General features: G+C 28.2%; 2 protein-coding genes and 3 long non-coding RNA genes across 5 annotated transcripts; 2 read left to right on the forward strand and 3 right to left on the reverse strand.

The window, feature by feature from the left end:
- Positions 1-747: 747 nt before the first annotated feature.
- On the reverse strand, positions 748-4,848 carry LOC105735268 (uncharacterized). Its single transcript, XR_015292604.1, has 4 exons — positions 4,468-4,848; positions 2,882-3,031; positions 2,344-2,486; positions 748-1,213 (listed from the first exon to the last, which is right to left on the reverse strand). It is a non-coding gene; the product is annotated as an uncharacterized LOC105735268 (long non-coding RNA).
- Positions 4,849-7,796: 2,948 nt separating this feature from the next.
- Positions 7,797-9,079, reverse strand: LOC147657333 (uncharacterized). The gene is made up of 2 exons (XR_015292531.1): positions 8,303-9,079; positions 7,797-8,207 (listed from the first exon to the last, which is right to left on the reverse strand). It is a non-coding gene; the product is annotated as an uncharacterized LOC147657333 (long non-coding RNA).
- On the forward strand, positions 8,455-12,177 carry LOC100871062 (uncharacterized). Its single transcript, XM_003692992.4, has 4 exons — positions 8,455-8,830; positions 8,901-9,316; positions 10,192-10,286; positions 10,440-12,177. Exons 2-4 carry the CDS (start codon positions 9,293-9,295, stop codon positions 11,935-11,937), a joined length of 1,617 nt encoding a protein of 538 aa, XP_003693040.2. The 5' UTR covers positions 8,455-8,830; positions 8,901-9,292; the 3' UTR covers positions 11,938-12,177.
- LOC147657334 (uncharacterized) lies at positions 12,168-13,509 on the reverse strand. The gene is made up of 3 exons (XR_015292530.1): positions 13,217-13,509; positions 13,057-13,139; positions 12,168-12,723 (listed from the first exon to the last, which is right to left on the reverse strand). It is a non-coding gene; the product is annotated as an uncharacterized LOC147657334 (long non-coding RNA).
- Positions 13,510-14,817: 1,308 nt separating this feature from the next.
- LOC100866566 (methyl farnesoate epoxidase) lies at positions 14,818-18,024 on the forward strand. Its single transcript, XM_012485706.2, has 8 exons — positions 14,818-14,945; positions 15,189-15,440; positions 15,601-15,889; positions 16,036-16,274; positions 16,348-16,559; positions 16,745-16,831; positions 16,900-17,041; positions 17,263-18,024. The coding sequence occupies exons 1-8, from the start codon at positions 14,858-14,860 to the stop codon at positions 17,466-17,468; spliced, it is 1,515 nt and encodes a 504-aa protein (XP_012341160.2). The 5' UTR covers positions 14,818-14,857; the 3' UTR covers positions 17,469-18,024.
- The last annotated feature ends 167 nt before the right edge of the window (positions 18,025-18,191 follow it).

Genomic DNA, 18,191 nt, shown 5'->3' on the forward strand with positions numbered 1-18,191 from the left:
AATGTATTAATAGAAATAGTGAAATTTTTTTTTAAAGTCTTCAGTTTTTCTTTACAATAAAAAAATCCCATGCAGTAAAATCGATATAATATTTTATCTACGCTATTTTATTTTCAATTATAGTCACTTAAAGAAATAATGGAAGAATATTTTTAATATAATTTATGTAATGAATCATATACATATATAACATATAATATATGTATGAATCATATCCTTGCGCTCATAATTTATTAATAGTAAATCGAACTATTGAAAGTTATTCATTCTTTATGTATGGCGTGACACGAGGACATATATTACCCAATAGAAAGTGAATCGTTCATATCGTTGGATTTTTATAGTAATTGCAATCTATCGATATTTTTATCATAAGATAACAAGAGAAACTTGAACTTTGCCAAGAATTAATTAAAACGATATTAATATTTCTTCTAATTTACATTTTCTAGCAAAGTTCACTCATTATCGTTTGTTATCCCGATAATTATGTAAATAATATGAATAATAATATGAATAATTAAAAATATAATATATATATCAGTTATTTGTCACAATAATGATAACAGAAAATTTGCAATTTTTATTACACATTAATGTAAAAAAAAAAAAAAAAAAACTATCTATAATATATAAATTGATAATTCTTATTGATAAAGTTTCATATTTTAATTGAATTATATTTCAATTTAAAGGTGACATCGATTCATTTAATTACGCATTGTTAAACGCAAAACTTTTCGTTACAATTAACCATATAATTTATATATTGTTTCAACTAATGCATGCGTCGAATTATAAATATGACTGGTCTTTTGTACTTTTTCCGCCGCGTTGATGCAAGCAAATCAAGTGCTTCTTTCGAAAGCTGAATATTGGAGTACTTTTTAATCATTGATCAACTCTCGTATACTACATAGAATGCGAAGAGGCGAAAAGCATCGTCATGATCTACGGTTACTTGACAAGGCCACTTTCACATGAGTTGCTGTGATGAAGACGAGCACGTGTACATTCTTCCTTTGTATATCTCCTCTACGAATCTCGTATTGACAATCCTTTTTTTTTTTTTTTTTTTTTAAATTTACTTGCTCGCACATGGAGAAAGTATAATTTATAAATTAACGTATTTATCACTGAAAACTTACACAACTCGCGAATATCTTCTTTCCTGGATTGCGTAAGAAACAAAGAAACTTTGGAACTCAAATATCTGAAAAATTTTTAAATACATGAGAATTTAGATATTTTGACATTAAAATTTCAAGTACATTGATATACTTAAACGTTTAAAAGAATTAAATATTCGGGCATCGTTATAATTTATTGGAAATTTTTATATAATGTATTTAATGATACTTTACATGTTTAAGGCAAATTCTAAATTTACACATTTTATAAACTTTATGCTTTGGAATTTGATTATTCAAATATAATTCGGATATTTCGAGATTGAAATGATTAAGAGATTAAAATTTCATGATTTTTTATGAATTTTATAAATCATATCCCTTACATTATACAAAAAATTTTATTCCCGAAATGAATCGAAATGAATAGAATTTGATTATCAGTATAATAAATAAATGAAAGGAATATTAATAGAATAGTTACGTCAGCTATACTGTAAGCGAATAACTAGTTTATTTGCTTTTATATTGTATGTAATGTGAAATCATTTGTAACGTAAATGAAACATATAGGTCAATGGTAATGATAGCTTAGAGTAGAAACGTAATTTCACCTAAATAACGTGCATCACTGATCGCGAATTGAAACAAATTTCACTTTCGAATTGGGATTGAACGCATTTTACTGCACAATTATATTTTCGTAATAAAATTTGTGTTTTATTTATTTCATGAACATTATTGTTATTTACGTTTGTTTAAATATTTATTTAGAAGTCATGGTTTTCAATTTATAGTATGAAATAAATTTTAAAAACAAATAATATATTTTTTTAAATTATGTGTTTAAATATATTTATATAAATATATATATATATACATACTATGTATACATACTATGAATATTAACGAAATAAAAGATATGTTTAATATGTTGGAATGTAACCATTAAATTTAAAAAAAAATATATATATATATATTTATAAAAATAATTGTGTTCTTATCATTTTTTAATTTTTGCTAATTAGATTGATTATTATAATTATTATGGATAATAGCATGTAGCCATATAAAAATATATATTCATATATACATACGTACGTGATATAAGTATAAGCTAACTTCAAATAAGATTTATAGATTTATATATTATCTGATCGATAAACATTCCGTGACATTCAATTGAACATACAATTAAATATCAAAATTTCACCTGCACCATTGGAGGACGCATCATTGATTACAGAGTAAGGTTTCACTTTCGAATTGGAATCGTCTCGAATGCATCGAGACACTGGACTTTGAACCATGCAACCATAGCTTTTTACTGTATTTATAAATATGCCGGAAATTCAACTGCAATTTGAAAATTGACCGAAGATTAACATCATAAAAAGATTATGAGAAAATTCGTAGAAATTCCGGAAGTTTTTCGGTAAACATCTTCAACAAAATTATACAAAATTATATAAATCTCGAAGACTTATAATTCATGTAAATATGGAAGTTTATTGTCTACAAACAATACATTATTGTGCATCTCTTGAGAAATTTTCTAATAATTTCTAATAATAAAACAATCTTCTAAATCATTATAGAAAAATCAATTTTTCTTAAATCTTAAAATATGAAAAATTCAATATATAAATATAATAATAATTTGAATTTTGAATAAATATTTCACGAAAATCTCTAATGAATTTCTTATTAAATTCATGATTTAAATAATTTTTTTTATTCGATCACATTACCACGTTGAAATGTTAGTTTCACTTTCGACCCAACATAACTTTTTTCGACCTCAGATGCATCTTCAACTCTCTATTCATTCGAACAGTTTCATGCTAAGGATGTAACCACCATCGTGACTTTCCCATCGTGGAAATTGCTTATTTGGTTGACTAGAAAAGAGAAGATTGAATCATATGAGAAAAGGGTAACTAGCCTTGATGACCTTTAGAATACGATATTTTTTTTTTTTATTTAGTTATTTATATTTCCACTAGTATCGAATACTATATTTTATTATATTTTATCATATCGAATACTATATTTTATTATATTATATTATATATATGATAATAAAATAATCATTGATTATCGAAAAATAAAGATATATTTTAATTTGATAAAATTTTTTAATATTATTCAAAAAATATGCTAATAATTCTTATCTTTAATATTTAATGTTAAAGAGTAACATAAATTCTCCGATCGTGAACAAGTCATTGATCGATATCTTCTTTGTAAATTATTCAAATTATTCGTGATAATTTTAAATTCACAATGATTTTTCTTGATATTATCACGAATTAAAAATATATGAAATAAGATTCTAAATAAGCTAGATCGTGAACTTTACCTTGAACTGATGAAGTGAAATTTTTGTTATCTAACCGTAAAACACGTTGTTCAATGTGTAGCACTTTATTTATTATCTTTTCATTTGAGAAACATATACATTCAACAGAATAGAATGTACATATATACGAAGATACCAAGTGTAATTTAACCGAACATTAAATAGGAGATATCTTAAGTTAAGTCGTCAAGGTTAATGACAGGAGAAAATTTCTGCAAAATTAAAATTTATTCAAGCATAGTTGAGTAATCGGCTATGATCTTAATAAAGCTTCCTATTCTTTCAGAACATTCCAGTACATTCATAAAATTGTTATAATATGTGAAAGTTAATCTTGGCGATTAGCGCATTCTGTCACTATTCATTGTCGGTTCTAACAATTATATTTCACGCCTGCTCGCTTCTTTTGTTCTCCCTCATATTCCAATGTCATTCAAGATCTCACCGCGAAAAGAAAAACTTTTAGGCTAGTTTCTTAAAATGTCAATGTAGATTTCTGTAGAGAGTAGAACATCCGGTTTCCAATCTATACTGTACGGGGATAAAGCATATATCGAGGTCTACGCAATTGCGTGCCAGGAAATCGAAGGAGACGCTGTACGCAATCTGCGACCCGAAGAAAATCTACGCAATTCACTTTCAAATAAGAATGTGACACTATGCTTTCTAATGAATAGAATCGATACTAATATAGTGTATTCAAGTATTTATATATGTAATTCGAAATAAAAGTATTTGATAAAGATAATTTGAAAATTTATTGAAATTCAATAATTTTAAAACTTATATAATAATATTTTCAATATCTATAGTATTTAAATGTATAAAAATATTTAGAAAAAGAAATATTTGGATATTTCTTTTACTTAATTCTTTTCAATGAATAATTTTTTCTTTAATAAACTCTTTAATAAATTCTTTAATAGACCAATTAAATGTATCAGTTAAATAAGACAATACATTTAAACTACTTACTTTCATAATTCTTTCGAGTATACAGTTTATTTCAGCCAAATACAGTATTCTAGTTAATTTTGAAATGTCGACCACGAACTATGAAACACCTTTCACTTATTAAAAAGAGCAATCCGTCGTAGTTTAAGAAGGCGTTATGGTTCGTAATAGAATGACGAGATAGACCGAAGTCTAGAGCAAGGCTGTTACATCAATTTCTCGACGGTATTTATTACTTTCACTAAACTTCTACATTGCCGGAACTGGCAAATATTCATACAATATCCGGTTTTCGTATTCTATGTATATAGATATCATATAACGGATGGATCATAAATTAGACACTCTAATTCAAATAATATTTCAGTTGAGTTGACATCTGTTGAACATTCGACAAAAATGGTAGAATATACCAACCGTCAAGATTTTTAAAACATTTCGAAAATTTATTATTTTTTATGCAATATAAATCTTCGAAATAAATTTTTGAAAATAGATTATAAGTAAAATTATAATAATAAAATAATATTTATTTTTTAAATTAATATTTCATAGTTACTTTTATACTTCATAGTTACTTTCTTTGTAATATTGTTTGATGTTTTTGCCCATGACTTTTTTCCAAATCACAAAGATCACCGACAGAGCACGCTCTTGTTTGTTTGATGTGCATTGAGAAGTTCGTTCGAGAAGTTTAAATGGAAAGTTCAGCGTATAATGATATACATGACACGTAATATATTACAAGATCATTTCAGCATTGTGTAATAATTAGACTTGATTATTAAATCGTCAATTAAATCGTGAATAATATTATTTACAACGAAATGGATTGGACATTTTAATTAATAAAAATCACGACAATGTCTCTTAATGTATGGAAACAATGATTATTAATAACAACAATCTTTAATTATTATTAGTGTTAATTATTAACAATTTGTTGATATGAATATGAACGCGTATAAATATACCTATCGGTAAATATATTTAACGATAAATAATATATAATCGCTTTCACTTCTAAGAAATTACACAGATAAAAATCAAAAAATAAACATGAGTAATGATATTAAAAATATTTTAGACATTATTTTATATATGTGTTAAAGTAACGTCATATCAAGTGTTTCTGATATTAACTAAATTGTATGCTTTTTTACAATAATTATAAAAATATTTTTTTAAGAATTTAATATTTACAAATATTTATTTTAAAAAAAATATATTTTCTTTGAATAACTTATAATTCGATTTACCATGACTTTAAATATTCAATTTATATTTTTAAATTTGATATTCTTCATCATTAGTGAAAAGCAAAACATTTTTAATAAAATCAAAAGAAACGCGAAAGATATATATCGTAAAATAGGAAAAATAAAACTTTCATTTTATTCACATGGTTGCTCATTCCTTTGTCGATTATTCAAGATAGACAAGTGAGAAGAAAAAATTACTGATGGAGAAATTCGTCTAAAGATTTAAATCGATTACTTCAATAAAATCAATAGAAACATGAATTGATTTAAGAAATCAAGAAATGGAAAGTATCGTGCAGATTTTTATTTTGTTTTATATGAAATAGATACCAAAGATAATAGATCCATTCTTGACATGTACGTATTTAAAAAAAAAAAGAAATTATCATTTTCATAGAATTATTCATAGAACTTTTGTTATCTTTCTTTAAGAATGTGATAGATATTATAAATAGATATTATTTTTTATTATAGAAAATTTAACTTAAGCTAATTACAATTTTACAATACAGACGAGATTTCATACTTCCAGACTTTTAACTAAGAAGAAAATAGAAGAAAGATCTAATTTTACTTCTGATAAGAATTGAACCATTTCCAAGCACGTTTGGCACATTTGTTTTCTCTAAATTTTTTATTGAGACCCATAACCCAAATATGAAGAAAAGACATTTCGAGATATCAGCTAGCTACCTCGAGGGCGGGACGTTTAGAAAGCTGTAAGTATTCGCCCATAAGTCGACCATCTCGAGTGCAAATACGAATTTCTAAAATATTTCGATCCTTTATTTACTGTCGCGTCTTTGGAACGTTTCAAATATCCCTTTTCTCTTTCCACTCACGCGTCAAACGATTCATGTGTCATACCATATCCTCCTTTTTATTTCAAACTACTGCTTGCTATATGATTTTGATATTTTTTTGCTACATTGAAATGAATCGAAAACGCCTACTAATTTTTTTTTAAAAAATAGGAAATAACAGCCAATATTTATTTCGCATTTATATTTTAAATTACGACACATAATTATATAGACTTGAAGCTATTATAATTCATAAAAAAATGTTAATATTCTAAGAATAATAACTTTTAATTTCCAACAATGATAATAAGCTTTTTTTTTTTTTGAAGTTAAAAGAAAATATCAGGCGAAAATTAATATCCCGGACACAGAGAAACAGTGAAACGTCTATTTCAACTATTCTTCGGTACAAACCTGAAAATCTAGAGCAACTAGGCGACTAAGTGATTTACGAACTAGAATACCTAAAACATATCGTAAAAATTTCGTATGCAATCAGGCTTCTGACTTTGTAAAATGAAGAATTCACTTTCATTCCATGAATATACATATACTTTTGTTGCATATTTCACGCGAATTTAGATAATTATCACTTAAATATCACTCAATTAAACAAATTTTTCAAGCGAAGAATGTTATATGTTATATTTCTTCATAACATTTATTTTTTTTAACTTATAATTTTTATTTTTTATTTTCATCATCCATTTCTCATATATCTTTAGGCTTTATTACGTTTCTCTGTATTTTTATTTATTTTCTTTTTTTCTTTTTAAATTCTATTTTTCATTAAATTTGTGGATAAAATATTGAAACAAATTTCACGATTGCCAGTGTATTTCAAATTTCTTTGAAATTTTAAAGAAAATTATTTGAACGAATCGTTGCTTTTGCATTATAATATTTCTTTCCGCTTTAGCATGTACTTTCACCAGTGCAGGCGTCTGTGATTATGAGCTTTTCAAATAAAACGCAATGCCGCCATAATTTGCGCGCGTTGTTTCGTTTCAGACGTAAATCTTGCAAAAGCAAGATTATAAATATAATACGTAGAACATAACTTCTCTTTTTTTTATATCTCTTGTATTAAGAATAAAATTCATTTTCCACACCTTGTAATGATCTTGATACAAATATTTGATTAAATAAGATATTACTACATACTATTTGTCGTATTGCTGATGAATAATATAATAACATGATTTAAAATAAAATTTTGTAAACATATATTATTTGAAAATGGATCTGAATGCTTAATTAATTAAGAAAGAAAACGCATTAGAAATGATGCAAAATAGAAGTTGATTTTCATTCAAAAGAAAAATATATACAATGATTGTTTTGCAACTAACAATTAATTTTGTTCTTCCATAAAACATTAACATTTATAAATAATAACTTCAGTTAAATTATATTAATTTCAAAAATTGGAAACAAATATTGGAAATATTCTAAAATTCCAAACTACTGTTTAATGTTTAATGTTACCATTCATAAAGATTATAAAGTATAAAAATTTTTTAACTATTTTCAGCAAGGGAAACATCATCTTTGCTTCAAATCAACTTTGCTCAAGTGGTAATCTCGCGTCGATCAGACACCTTTATGGCAATCAATGATGACAGAATATGTGAAAGGAAAAACGATGGTGGTCCAACCATGGAGCCATCTTCCTGGAATCTTCCGGGAGAGAAACCTGCATGGACATAAAAACGGTTAGTTAATCATTCAAGAGGAAAAAATTCGCGTGAAACACAAATGTGATACGGTCGGATCTCCTTTTGCCATTACTTTTCCATCTAGGTAATCTGGAGCACCAGGTATAACCTTGCTACATAACCTTGCCTCTCCATGAACTTCGCCTTCACTGGACAGAGCCGCGTAAATATCAAGAGAGCGAAACCGTAAGGCTTGCCCGACCGGATCGCGTTCTCGATCACTTTCTCCGGAACGATGGCCCCTCGTGGTATAAAGAAAGATCGTTGGTCTGGGAGGTGGACACCGTCAAGGAGGAAGGAGAGCGAACGTAGCGATGGGATTAAGTTTCTTTTGAACCTATATAATAAATAGTTACCATGATTTTCCGGATAATTATAAAATATTATACATATATTATTCGTAAGATTTACGATATTAATTGTCAGAAGAATTATATGAAATCGATACATAAATATAAAACACGAAGTAAAATGTAAGGGATAGAGAAAAATTTAAAGTGGAATCAATTGTAAAGATCTCTATCCAATTTTTTAAATAACGATTTCACAGATATATATATATATTATCAGTATAATAAAATGTAGAAGAATAAGATGAAAGGTAAGATGTATATTATATATTATAATTGAAAAAGGAAACGAAAACGTATATCATTAAAATTTAAATGTAGGAGAGAAAAATGCTTCCGAAGACGTCGTAACATTTTTCACATGGAACAATGTGATCTAATCAACCAACAAAAAGTAAGAAACAAAAGATTGGTCCCAACGCTAAACAATCGAGTTGAGAGCTTTCCGTAACATAGCCTCGTCGGAATCCACCACTATCGTGTCTCGATTTCCTCCAACTATGGGACTACCTCCACCTCCAGACCGATTTTACCACCACTTTTACCATCTGGCCCAGACACACCACAAGTCACCTTCAGACGATGGCACTGGGGGAGAATACGCGCCTATATAACTACGGCGTTCCACTGATTGGACGAAGTAACTTACGTTTTCCTGCACTTAGGGAGCAAGAATACGCGGCCCGAGCCCGACGGGCGGCATTGCGAGAAATATGAGGATTCGCCCGGGATGCGTGGTCAGTTTTTATTCTTAAAATACGTTTTGATGACGTTTTCTCAATTTCATCCATATCCGTGAAACTTTTAAATAACCTTTCTTAGTAAGCTGGATGTTCTCGAATGAATTTTCATCGTAGCAAGGATGCGAACAAAACAATAGGTGATATTTTTCGAGATTCATCGTATTTGGAGTAAGTAGTGTCACTATCGAAAAATGGTAATCATGTTGATTGTCACCTTTATCGTATTTGAGATTTTTTGGTAGACTAAAATTTGATTACCGTTTAACCGATTAAGACCAAATGCTCCAGATGATTATTAAACTGAAAAATGGAATTAATGGTAAATTTGTAAATGGTAATATAATATAGATTATTATAAAATTAGTTTTAATTATTTTTTGATTTTCAGAGAAAATTGAAGAAAAAGTGGATTCAGATTTGTAGAAATTCATTAGTGAATAATTATACATTGAAAAATTCATATTATATTCTTATAATATAATATAATTTTTAAATGACTTCAATAATCATTATAATTCTTTTCAGTTATGATATATATAATAATTTGAGAACAGTGGTCAAAACCGGAACTGTATGACGCCGGCTACTAGTCGACAAACATGTTACTTGATTATCGATCAGCAACGAGTTTCGAAAGTGATGTTCCATAAACGAACAGTCGTTAAAAATCATGTCTGGAACATAGCTGTAAAAAATAGAGATTTCTCCATATTGTATGATCTTGCATGAACATTCATATTTCGGGTTCTTATCGAGATCTAAATGCGAATAAACCAGCACTCTGGAATTCAAAGATAGAAAAGATAGATGCTAAATGTATGTATATGTAGTGAAATTTCATAATATTCGTGCAATTATATTGTTCACAGGTTGCACTAGTGGTGCTATTGCAAGTCGCATTTGTGGCGAGCAAAGCAGTGGATCAAAATCAGCTGCAGCAACAGAAATCTAAGCAACAAACTCCGTAAGTTTAATTGTTTTTATTAATTATTTTTTTATTATATTTTTTTCTTATACTTTCTTTATATCAATTATCTCTGCATTTCGCTATTAATAAATTATTTAAAAAAATACTTAAATTATTAAAAAATACTTTGAATAATTTTTATATATATAGATATGGTACATTGGCACAAAAGAAATGGAGTGATGACTTGGGAAGTCACAGTAATTTGGGTTCCGGCTATGGTGGAGATTCAAGCGGTCATGGTGGCGATATAGGTAGTGGTGGTGATGGAGGTGGCTTTGGTCATTCTGGAGGAGGAGCAGCACTTTCTACAAATTTTGGTCATTCCGGAGGTGGTGACGCTAACGGTGGTTTTGGTCATTCTGGAGGTGGTGATGTTAGCGGTGGTTTTGGTCATTCTGGAGGTAGTGACATTGGTGCTGATTTTGGCCATTCTGGAGGCGGTGGGAATGGTGCAGCAATCGAAGAACATCACGATGATCATCATGATCATCATGATCATGGTTATTGGAAGAAGAAGCTTATCTGGAAACCAGGATGGAAGAAAATTTGGAAACCAGCAAAAAAACAGATTTGGAAACCTGCCTGGAAAAAAATTTGGAAACCCGTCTGGGTTCCAACGCAAAAGGCAATATGGAAGGACATTCAAGTACCAGTTTGGAAGAAAATTTGGAAACCAGTGTGGAAGGAAATACAAGTTCCAGTATGGAAGGATATTCAGGTACCAGCCTGGAAAAAAATCTGGAAACCCGTTTGGAAACCCATAAAAGTTCCAGCATGGAAGGAAATTCAAGTACCCGCATGGAAAAAGATCTGGAAACCGGTTTGGAAAGAAATTCAAGTACCAGCCTGGAAAGAGATTCAGGTACCAGCTTGGAAAAAGATCTGGATTCCTGAATGGGTCAAGATCGGCATTCCCGGAGAACATTATCACGGTACCGATCATCATGGTTGGCAGTATACCAGTCATGATCTGTGGAAGAAGAAACTAATTTGGAAACCATTATGGAAAAAGTATTGGAAACCAGCAAAAAAACAGATCTGGGTACCAGACAAGAAGTTAGAATGGGTGGAAGCCTGGAAACAAATTTGGAAACCAGCTAAAAAACAAATTTGGGTGGATGATAAAAAGCTTATTTGGAAAGAAGAATGGAAACAAATTTGGAAACCATCCAAAAAACTTATTTGGGTCCCTGATAAGAAATTGGAATGGAAAGAGGCTTGGAAACAAATTTGGAAGACTGATAAGAAACTCGAATGGATACCTGATAAAAAGTTAGCTTGGAAAGAAGCATGGAAGCAAATTTGGGTACCAGCTTGGAAAGAAATTTGGGTTCCAGCATGGAAAAAAATTTGGAAACCAGTCTGGATATCGGAATGGTTTCCTATAGACGATCATCATCCTCATCACGGTTGGGACCGAAAAGATACACAGGTTCAAGATTCTCAGATAGCTCCTTACAGTCCTGACACTATTTCAAAGCAAAATGTTCAGGGCCAGCAACAACAATATCAAATCGATGAAAATAAGATCAGGTGGGATAGATCATCAAAGGCTGAAGCTCCATCAATTAGTCAAGATCTGGTACCACCACCAGCAAAAAATCAAAGCGGTCTAGCACAAAATTTCACGTTTTCCCAACGCTGATTAAATAGTATGAACTTCTACAAAAAAACTATTTGAGAAAGTATTGTAACATAAGCCATTGTATATATTATTTTAGTCGTAAGAATAAGTAGACAGTTAAAAGGATTAATCGACAAAGTCCATATTCTAATGCGTTTTATGTATATTTCTTCTATCCTTTTTTTTATACAATGTTGTTGTTACCTTTCTTTGTTAACCGATGTCGTTATGAATAAAGTTAATTATTAATATTTTGTTAAAGTGAGTCTCTTATTATTCTTTTATTCTTCTTTTCTAGTTATATTACAAGTGAAATTTATAGAAACTTATATTTTTTAGTAAGAAGAAAATTATTAATGATACAAATTATTATATTGCATTATTTTATATTATTTACATAACACAGATGCCAAAACTGAATCAAAAATTTAATATATGACAAAAAATAATTTGATAGATTGAATTTTTATTAATATTATATGAATTTTCAATAAAAATAGAAATAGAAATTATATCGTTTCTTTTCACCTCTTTTTCAAACATCTAAATGTCATCTTCGTTCACTGCTACTACCAATATAATTGTTAATATTTCATTAACACCTTTGCATAATTATATCGCTTGATTATCATGGAATCTAGATTTAACATGACGCAACGTGACCATGCGATCGAGCCGCAGCTGCTGCGAAACCGGAGAAAGTTCATATCTGTTATGGAAGGAAGTCGAATCGCGTTGTATATGGGAGACCTCGACCGTAGTGAAAGTATCCATGCACTCATACTCATACATCTCACATAAATACGCCTACAAAAAGAAATAAATCAATTCGTTATCGAGTTACTATAGTAGAGTTAGTAATTTACATATATATTTATATTATCCGGCTGCGTTATAAAATCAGATCTATATCATGATTTACATATGAACAAGATCAAGTAAATACGAGTGAACACAAATGAACATAAACGAAGGAAGCAAATGAACAAATATATAGAAATAATTTATTCCTGTTTGTTGATATTCGATTCTAGCGTTTGATTTCATTACTCTAAATAAAGAAGCACAGAAATCAAAAATTTAATTGTTTAACTTCACATTAAAGATGTAAATGTATGTGTAATACTATTAAATACTAACATAAGACATTTAATATGGTATACAATGTTACACGATGTTGCACGAAAGCATTATCTTTTTCAATACTCTTCACATCAGTCTTCCTAAACAGTTATGTATGTAAGTAAAATTTTTCACTTTTATATATTTATGTTCATGTTAAGAGTTTTAATGATACTACTAGTATAATTAAGTATATAATATGTTGCAGATTATGTTCATTGATGCTTGTCACGCTTATAATTTGATGCTTCTTCATGTTTGTTCATCAGTCATAAACTTGGCTTAATAAGTCATATGTGTGCATTATACCGTGGAATCGGCCTCAATGCACGACGAGAGAAACTTGCTTCAATGCAACTATACCGTGAGGTCAGACTTTTCATTACATGCGTTGTGTCAAAGAAGAAAAAAGAATCGGAGAAATGTCGTATATTTTCTAATCGACTTACCGGCCATTGCGATTTTCACTTTACTCAGTCTCTTTGTGTCGATGTTTCGTCTCGATGTTTCGACTCGATATTTTATTTCGATATTTTATCTCGGTGAAAATCATAGAAAATTTAATGTATAATGCATAAGTATAATAAAATCTTTTTATTGAAAAATTTTATGAAATTAAAATTTTTTTCTACAAAACTGTACTTACTGTGTCTAAGTATATGAAGTCAAATTAGATTTATTTTAAAAACTCGAGAACTCGCATTTTAATAATTTAAGTCTTAACAATTTAATTTTTATCTCAAATTTGAAAAAATCGAAAGTCAAAATTTCCAAAACTTTCCAAAATGATGATTTTTAGAATAGCGATTGTAGGCGTATCAGAAAGTTTCATTTTATTGCTATTTTATGTTACAGAATACCAACAAGAATTCAAAATGAAAAGATACATGAAAGATATGTATATCTCTTCCTCACAAAATTATAAAACCAATTGAAGTCTATTAATCCATTTAATCTGGAAATAATTCAATACTTTGAATACTTCAACTTCTTTGATACTTTTTTTTTTGTATCATTTTAACAAGGTATAATGAAAATAAAAGATAGTTTTTTTGATTTCAATTTATTTCAATTACTATAACGTTTCAAATATTTATACTTTAATGAATCGAACATGAGCAATTATTATTTTGTAAGTAATTACTTTTTATATATCTATTATATTTTATTTGTTCCGTTTCTTTTGTACACATATTATTATTTTTATTAATTATATTTTAAATCTAAGTATCATTATATAAGTATTATATATTCATTATCTTTTCATATTATTTTTTTATATTATTTTTCTTATCTTATCTTTTTTCATTACTTTTCTTTTTTTACATTGAATTTAGTATTCAATTTTTTATATCTGTTATTTATATTTTTTAAAAATTATAAAATGAGAAAGGAAATGATTTTTTCTTATTTCTTAATTATGATTATTATTATTTGAACTTTTTTCAATTTTATTTTCAATTTTTCTTATAATCCAAAGCTATTATTCTTTTTTTTTTTTTTAAATTTGTTCCATAAACATTGTTACATAAACAATGATAATTGTTAAGTTCAACCAAGCCATTCATTTTACACCGAGTTTTTATTGTATTATAGTCTAAAAAAGGAAAAAAAAATGGATCTCTATAAACAGAACATAGAATGAGAAGAGCGTGGTGAAAAGGATGTCTCAGACAAAAAGATATTTTCGTCAAAGGCCACGGGTGTCACGCTGATAACATCACAGAGTACCGCCAGAAGTCGTTTTGGTTACCATGTATATATGCTTGGTACAGTAATCGCATTTGAAGTCTCAAACTAAAGTATCAGTCATATCAAGATGTTCTATGTGGTTATTTCTCTTCTCCTTGTACTCTATTGTATCTTTTGTATTTATGATTGTGTTAAACCGCACAATTTTCCTCCTGGTTAGCTAACTTATAAAAAATTTATAATCAATAGATATGATTTTTTATAAAACACTAATTACTTTAAATCTAAAAAAACAATTCTATGAGATTAAAATTCTTAATAAAGTCTTATAATACAAGATCTTATAAGATAATATTATCTTTATAATTCTTTTTTTTTTCTTTATTTATTATTCTAATTTACCAAGATATCTTATTAGTTTTTTAAGTTCATTCATGTTTTATTCAATATTTGAATAGGTCCAAAATGGTTGCCGCTAATCGGTTGTTTTCTCACGTTTCGACGATTGAAACTGAAACACAAATACGTTTACTTGGCTTTTCAAGAACTGTCGAAGACTTATGGCCCGATTTTAGGTTTGAAATTAGGAAGTCAGAAAGTCGTTGTAATTTCGACGCACGATCTAGTAAAGAAAGTTCTTCTTCAAGACGAATTCAACGGCAGACCGGATGGATTTTTTTTCAGAGTCCGTGCTTTTGGAAAGAGAAAAGGTATATAAAAAAGATTCGAAGAAAGAAAAATTAAAATTTTCAACTTTTAATTATAATTTTTATTTTCTGCTATATTTAATATTAGATTTTAAAAAAAATACTGTATATCTTTTTTTTTAATTTATAAATTTAATGTAATTTTACCGATAAATTTTCACAGGTATTTTATTTACGGAAGGATCAACATGGTCTCAGTGTCGTCGTTTTACGATGCGCCATCTCAGATCTTTTGGCCTAGGTCAGTCAATTATGGAAAAATATTTAACTGTCGAAGCTGAAAATCTTGTGAATTATCTTCGTCGTGTTAGTACCAAAGGCCCTGTACCAATGCACACAGCCTTTGACATTGCAGTTTTGAACTCTCTTTGGTGTATGTTTGCTGGTCATAGATTTGACTATGAAAATGAGAAATTGACAGAAATTCTGGAAACTGTTCACGATTCTTTCAGGTAATTTATTGTAGAAGGAATCTAAAAAATAAAATATAATTTTTTTTAAAGATTTTTATAATATGATCAGAATATAATTAAAAGTGCAGAAAGTGCATGTTAAGAAATACAATATACATTTGTATAAACGTTTCGTCTTGCCATAGATTGATGGATACGATGGGCGGCATTATCTCACAAATGCCATTTCTACGTTTCATAATACCAGAATTATCTGGTTACAACAAGTTAATGAAAATACTTCGAAAACTTTGGAATTTCTTAGATGAAGAAATCAATATCCACGAAAAACAATTATCTGGGAATCAGCCGCAAGATTTGATCGAAGCTTTTCTTTTAGAAATTTCATCGAAAAATGGCATACAAAATGATTCTATTTTTGATAGTGAGTATTTTTTTTTTATGCGTACAATTATGTTTTCCTCTTATTAATAACAAATAATTTAATTGTTTAAAAGGAGAAAATTTATTGATTCTATGCCTGGACCTCTTCTTAGCCGGTTCAAAAACTACGACAGATACTTTATCGACTGTTTTGCTGTTTTTATCTTTACATACCGAATGGATTAAAATACTCCAGGAAGAACTGGATAACGTAGTAGGCAGATCACGATCTCCCACATTGGAGGATTATTCATCGTTACCTATTATGGAATCATTTCTTGCGGAGGTAATTAATTATAATGGAGTTAGTAATTATTGTGTAAGATTTTATGTTTATTATTATTTCAACCATTATATTATTATATATTAGCATTTAGTTTTCGAGATTAATAAAGTTTTTTTCCATCTGTTATTCATCATGATTATTAGAAACTTGTTAAAAATTGTATAAACAATTAATTGTTGCATTAGATACAAAGATTTTTGATTTTGGCACCACTTGGAGTACCACATAAGACTACAAAAAACGTAATTTTGAACGGATATAATATACCCAAGGCAAGTATCACAAGTAAATATCACAAGTAAATAAAGATTTTTTTATTAATATATTTTTATTATTTAAGGACACTATAGTCCTTTTAGATTTTCATAGTGCGCATAACGATCGTGCTTATTGGGATCATCCAGAAGAATTTCGACCACAGCGATTTCTCGATGCAAATGGTCGATTTTGTCAAAATAATGCCAATATACCATTTGGTTTAGGTACCAATCTTTTTCAATACAAAAATGATTCTTAGTTTAGAATATTTTTGAGCACGCATATATCTATATCTCATTACTCCAGAAAAATAATTCATCGAATAAAATCAAATTCTTATAATGTAAATTTATTTCATTGTTAAAAAAGATAAATAGAAATTTAAAATATCAATGTATCGATATTCGAAATTTTTATACATTTGATATAATTCTGTTCTTTTTAGGTAAAAGACGTTGCCCGGGTGAAACGTTGGCTCGGACATCCTTATTTTTATTCTTTGCATACGTTATGCATTACTTCGATATCGAAATTTCACCAGAACATGGCAAGCCAGATCCAAATGGATACGATGGTTTTACTATATCACCGAAATCTTATTATTTGAAAATTACGGCAAGATCCGATGTAACAAACTTCCCCACTATATAAATATTATAAATATTGAGAATAAAATTTTAAATATAATAAAAAAATTAAAAAGGAAAATTACATATGTGAATAAATTTCCGTGTCTACCAAAGTAAATCATTTATAATATATATAATAATGGAGATGTCACGTTTTTCCAAGACGATAATTTAAAATAATTTAATAATAAAATAATTTGAATACAAAAATCGAAACATATCATTGTATTTAATAGAATAATAATCTTTAATAATTTTTAAGACATAATTAAATTGTATCATTTTAATAATTTTAATTTTAATTTCATTTACACTTTTTCTAAAAATTTAATTTAATAAATGATTGCGATATTTATTTTCTACATATATATTAGATAATGCATATATCATATTCTAGAAACGATATTACGATATGTCTACATCTATTTGTTAGCCTAAGTAAATAAAATTATCTGATTAATCCCTCTTCGCATATTAAATCAAATAATCGAGGAACTATTGTATTTTAAATAAATATAAGATAATAAGTTTTTATTTATATAAAAAATATTTGTATAATATAATAAAAGTTTGTTATATAATACAATATATAATATTTATTGATCTTACAAAGTCTATTTTTCGGCAATAAAGAATATTTGACACGTTGAAATGTTGAAACCCGGTATAAAAGGAGTGAATCTCCACGTGCGATGGTGCACAAGTGAAGGTACATTTGGACTTCTGTGAAACGCGCTGATTTCGT

The sequence above is a fragment of the Apis florea genome, unplaced genomic scaffold (assembly GCF_048593485.1).
Source record: "Apis florea isolate Af1SG1 unplaced genomic scaffold, ASM4859348v1 contig_3170_pilon, whole genome shotgun sequence".
In the NCBI taxonomy this organism is placed as follows: domain Eukaryota; kingdom Metazoa; phylum Arthropoda; class Insecta; order Hymenoptera; family Apidae; genus Apis; species Apis florea.

Coding starts and splice junctions, on each gene's coding strand:
- LOC100871062 (XM_003692992.4), top strand. CDS start 9,293: ATGAGGATTCGCCCGGGATGCGTG. Junction 9,317..10,191: donor GGATTCGCCCGGGATGCGTG/GTCAGTTTTTAT, acceptor TATTGTTCACAG/GTTGCACTAGTGGTGCTATT. Junction 10,287..10,439: donor AAATCTAAGCAACAAACTCC/GTAAGTTTAATT, acceptor TTATATATATAG/ATATGGTACATTGGCACAAA.
- LOC100866566 (XM_012485706.2), top strand. CDS start 14,858: ATGTTCTATGTGGTTATTTCTCTTCTCCTTGTACTCTATTGTATCTTT. Junction 15,890..16,035: donor ACTGTTCACGATTCTTTCAG/GTAATTTATTGT, acceptor GTCTTGCCATAG/ATTGATGGATACGATGGGCG. Junction 16,275..16,347: donor AAATGATTCTATTTTTGATA/GTGAGTATTTTT, acceptor ATTGTTTAAAAG/GAGAAAATTTATTGATTCTA.